General features: G+C 36.9%; 1 protein-coding gene across 1 annotated transcript; it reads right to left on the bottom strand.

Annotated features, from left to right (window-relative positions):
- Positions 1-3,386: 3,386 nt before the first annotated feature.
- Positions 3,387-4,406, bottom strand: LOC104807867 (integrator complex subunit 6 homolog). The gene has a single exon (XM_010533293.1). It carries the CDS (start codon positions 4,404-4,406, stop codon positions 3,387-3,389), a length of 1,020 nt encoding a protein of 339 aa, XP_010531595.1.
- Positions 4,407-5,300: the final 894 nt, after the last annotated feature.

Below are 5,300 nucleotides of genomic sequence, written 5' to 3'. Positions count from 1 at the left end.
CCATTTTTACCTACCTAAACAAAAATATAAAGTTTATTTTGCTATATGTATTTCAAAACATACTCTTTTGCATTATTTTTTATGTGATCATTGTGATCAACGTAACTTATTTTAGAGTCAAACTGATTATAAAAAATACGGGATCAGTGTAATCATCATTGACTAGTCATATTGGTTACAGAAAACTAGATTAAAAAAGGGTATATTCTGAAATACATATAGTAAAGTAAGATTAGTTTTGATATTATACTAAATAGAATAGACCGCATCTCCTATATTGTAATTGTTGGAAGTTTGGATCAAGCTCATTTTGATGCAGAAGGAAAATGGCGTGGAAATTGCTGAAACAGTTATTGGTTGAACAGTTACATTTGCGGTTTTATTAGATAAAGTTTTATGGTTTGTAACCGTTATTATCTTTGGTCTTTAAAAGGAAATATTGATGGCTGTAACATTTGTTGCAGATTGGTCGTTTTTCTACCTGTAATCATATTCGGACACAACCGAATAGTTATATGAGTGTGTAAGGATGTTTTATATGTGTTGTATGTAGAAGTTTCAGATTATGAATAAAAAGAGAAAAGAATGAGATTTGTGAAACTGATTATTCAAATCTCTTGTTATCCGGATACGAACATAATTCGTCAATTTTATAGCCAAAGATTGTTAGATGTTCCTAAAAAGAAGCACACGATAAACCATCCATGAGTTCACGACCTCTCAGCCAATTCTTCGCGACATACTTCTTCGCCTTCTCTTCGTCGCCGCCGACTACTTTACACAAAGCCTCGACGTAGTGACGTGGAAATTTCCCATGCAATCTCACGTAGAACATCACTTCACGTCCCACGTCCCTGCAGAACCACTTGTCCGAATCAAACCTAATGAAGGGGAGCTCGTACACTGGTTCTGGAGATGGTGACTCGCCCATGGTTCTTCTTATGCAGACCTCGAACGGATCCGTTTTTGGGCGAATGAACGGATTATTCATGAACGGGTCCGTTTTGGCCAAAGAGACGCCACACATGGCCATGGCTGCGAAGATGGCCGCGAAGATGGTCGAGGTTTTCATGGTTCGATCCTCTTGGTTCTTTCAAAGGCGAGAGAGAGAGAGAGAGACGGGAGTTGATCGATCTATTTACGAATTTATTAGGGTTTGAGATTATTCGAAACTGCAGTTCTTGTTAGAGTCAAAACGTATTCGTTGTTTATTACTTCCATTTATTATGTATTTAAGTTTTGTAACAGGGAAATTAAATATGGCTTCTTCATATATACATGTATCATCCTATCTTTCCACGTCAAGGCATATTATAATATTTCGAAATCTTTACATTTGTTAGATGCAAATGTTATAAACAAAATTCCACCGACTAGGACTGAAATTTTAGATCACCATTTCTTTCGGTTGAATATATTTGTTGTACTAAGTGCTATATATTGAATATCTGTGTTAGACATCAGTCGAATATATGTAATATGTATGTATTTTGTACGGTGTAACAAGTTTTTTTGTACATTTTGGGTATGAAACAGTTGATGTTTTTTTTTTGCTTTATATGTTAGTTTCACCAAATAACACGTTATATTCTATGTATGACCAACACATTTATTCTTTATAACATCATACGGATCGTAGATTGGTGGGTTTTTTTTTTTTTTTTTTTTGGTATGTAGGCAATGAAAACGAGGGAGCTTGATAAGACTTTAGTCGGATAGTTGTTAGATTTGAAAATAACTTCACCCTTGCTGCTTCAAATTGGGGAAAGAACTTATGTAGTTGTGGGTTTTTTTTTTTTTTTTTTTTTGGTATATGTAGGCAATGAAAACGAGGGAGCTTGATAAGACTTTAGTCGGATAGTTGTTAGATTTGAAAATAACTTCACCCTTGCTGCTTCAAATTGGGGAAAGAACTTATCATTCAAATTATATGGCTTGCTTCTGATCCCGAGATTAGTTTGAACCTCGATCCAAAATGTTCGGTTATCAAAAAAAACTTTATACTTCTTCGCTAAGCGATTAAAGAGCCTAAAAAATTTGAATTGATAATATTCTAACATAAAGTGTACAATCAGAACATAGTTTAATGAAGTTAATGGCCCGACATTGAACTATAGAGCATTTGAATATATATAATAAATTCAAGAGAAGTGCTGATTGTTAGATAAAATAGGTGATTGAAGCGACTAGGACATGAACCAATTAGATTCCAACAACATTTGATGTAGGGATTGGTCACATATCACATCCTTTGACATGGGTTTGAGTTTGTGAATATATTTGGGACCCATCATTTCTACAGTAGCTAAATGTCATATGGCCCGACAATGGCCACCATCACCATTATCATCATCATCATTATAACCACTACCTCCATCCACCATCATCATCCTCATATAATAAGGAAATAACTTATTCCTCTCGTAATCGATCGCCATCTAAATGATAGAAAATCCGCATATATATAAAATCGTATACTTGAATGATTAGTTTGATAGAAATGTTCGTCATGAAGACAAAATTACGTATACAAACTACAACCTGTACATATGAGATTATTTATATAAATTTGCACTTATTTATGTTTACGCATAGAGGTAAAATAAATAAGAACACCCAATATGGGACATCTGACACAAGAAAGACAAAGCACGTTGGTCCATTTGCAATTTATCGATAAAAAATATTCAGATAGTACCAAATTTAGATTCGGAAATCGGCGGCCGCCGAAGATTCCCTAAATTTCGCCACCATTCACTCTAATAGTACGCATAATATTGTATCATATTCATTTGAACAAAAGGTAAAATAGGATAAAGTTTTCATAATCTTTAGGAACTGCATAAATTAAATGACTGAATCAATTAGCACGTTGTTAAATATTTCGATAGCATTAGCTAACCTGCCATATATAAACCCTAATATTTTCTTATAACACTTCATACACAACTAGAATTACTTTTGGTAAATTATCAACACATATATATATATATATATATATATATATATCATCAAATCTGCTAAAGTTTCTTGATTTAAATGATAACCAACTACTAACCAATACTCACCAACGCGAATTTATGGAAGAATTAAAAACGAATATATATATAACTATATAAGCAAAACATTAATAAAGAACAAAACCTACAGAAGTAGAAAATGTCCGAGTGGTGTTCCGATCCAGAAAAAAAAACAACAACTCATGAACGTATATGTATAGTCATCCCTAAATCAAGAGCTGGAATACAAAGATATCACCTCTCTCATCATGCACGATCAAGTCTTTCACGGTTCCATCCTACGTTTTATAATAATGTTATTTTAATTATCTTCCACAGAGATCTCGACGGGGGTTGGGTTTTTTTCCTATCTTTTTGTTTTGTTTCTCATGTTCTTTGGTCAGTAGAAGAACATAACCAAGATTCGACCATACCTTCGTTCCTCGGAGCTGTCGGATTCTCCATTCCCTCACTATCGCCATTTTCAGCGATCAATCTCAGAGGATTTTCATCATGGTGATCAGAATCACCATAACCTCCATTATCACCGTCTTTGTTCGTCAAAGTCGATGGCGGATCCCTGCTCTGCAATCCGCCAAGACCAAACTCCTCCGTGAAAACATTACGATGATCACTCCTAGGGTTTGTGTTTGTGTCCGGAACTTGTAGGAGAGACTGCAAGTGAATGTTCCGGAAAACATCACCGGAAGAACAGTGATGAAGCTGATTATTGTTGATGGAAGTCCTCAAGACAGCGTCGGAGGAAGAAGAAGACAGGGAAGAGAGCAGAGGAGATGTCGGGACGAGTTTCTGAGCGAAGGGTCGTAACAGGAGGTTGTAAGAAGTCGACGACAAAGACGATGGAGACGGAGACAGGCCGAGGAAGGTGTTGAGCCTCGTGTTGACGACGTCGTTGGAGAACAAAGGAGGAGCTGGGATCCCTGTGAATTCTTGAACCATGGCTCTGAAATTCGAAGTGTCGGTCGTTAGAACTGTCGTCGGTGCTCTTCTTGATGCTCTCGTCCTCTTCTTCGATCTCTTTACCACTCCCATATTGCTGTTGCTGTTGCTATTGTTGATGTTGCTGTGAGGAGGAGGAGGAGGAGGAGGAGGAGGAGGAGGAAGCGATGCCGTGATGGGTTGGGAAGTGGTCGGGTCGGGTCTTGATGATGGGTTTTGTGTCAAGAACGTGTACGACGACGACGATGACGACAAGGGATTGTTGTCGAAGTAGTTAGATAGAAAAGGGTTATTAAAGTGGAGTAACTCCGGCGGCGGCGGAGCATTGGAGAGGTGCTGGTGGTGGTGGTGGTCGAGAAAAGCCGAGATAGACTGATCGGTGCGTGACTCGTACTCCTCGTCTCCGCCGCTCGAGGATTGCATGCTACTGCTATTAGCAGAATCCATTTCTGTGAACCCAATAGAAAAACAAAACCCTATCCACCTTGATCAATACATATATATATATATATGTATATGATTTAGGGTTTTCGATTATTCTTGTCTAAGCGAAAGAGAGAGAGCGAAAGAGTTTCTGGAAGTTCTTTTAAGAATAGAGAATAGAGAATAGGGTTGGGGAAGCCATTGTTAGGGAGATCTCAGACTCCTAGTTAGAGGGATGGGGGTATTATGGTAAATACACCGAAAGGACCCTGCGTGCTCTCTTCCCCTTTTTTAACGAAGGGTTCTAATGGAGAGTGTGAAACGAGGAAAAAATAGGGTTGAGATTTGAGGGGTTAGGGAGGAAGGTGCAAACACAATAAGTAGTTCCACTACCATCATGCACACCATTATATATATACATACATCATACATATATATATATAGAGAGAGAGTAATAATCTTGGTTTAGATCCGGTTAGCGGAAAGTTTTGGATCGGTTTGTTGAACGATATTTTTAAATATATATTATGCTATATATCAAGAATATGTATAAGTGGCGTGATTAAATAAAATTAGAAATGTATTTGTGAGGTGGGCAGGAAAACAAATTAGAGAGGGTGGTGGTTGGGTGGTACGAAATGTAAGAGGACCGCAACCATATATCACTACGATATTGCCTTTAATTATATTATAATAATAATAATAATCACTCCGAGACTTGGCGATACTTCAAAACTACAGATTCATTGTTTATTTTTTTATTTTTGGTAAATAAATAATTACTTTATAAAAACTAGTCAGTTAATTGATAATTTAGCGGCAATGATGCTCGGCGCTCGCAGCCTTTGACTCGGTCTATCACCCCATCAAACATCTTTTGGATTAACATGTTATATATTTGCACCTCCATAATCATAC

The sequence above is a fragment of the Tarenaya hassleriana genome, unplaced genomic scaffold (genome assembly GCF_000463585.1).
Source record: "Tarenaya hassleriana unplaced genomic scaffold, ASM46358v1 Cleome13, whole genome shotgun sequence".
Classification (NCBI taxonomy): domain Eukaryota; kingdom Viridiplantae; phylum Streptophyta; class Magnoliopsida; order Brassicales; family Cleomaceae; genus Tarenaya; species Tarenaya hassleriana.
This window is presented reverse-complemented; position numbering and strand designations above follow the sequence as displayed.

What these genes read in the sequence shown, in the direction of transcription:
- LOC104807867 (XM_010533293.1), bottom strand. Translation starts at nt 4,406, where the DNA reads ATGGATTCTGCTAATAGCAGTAGCATGCAATCCTCGAGCGGCGGAGAC.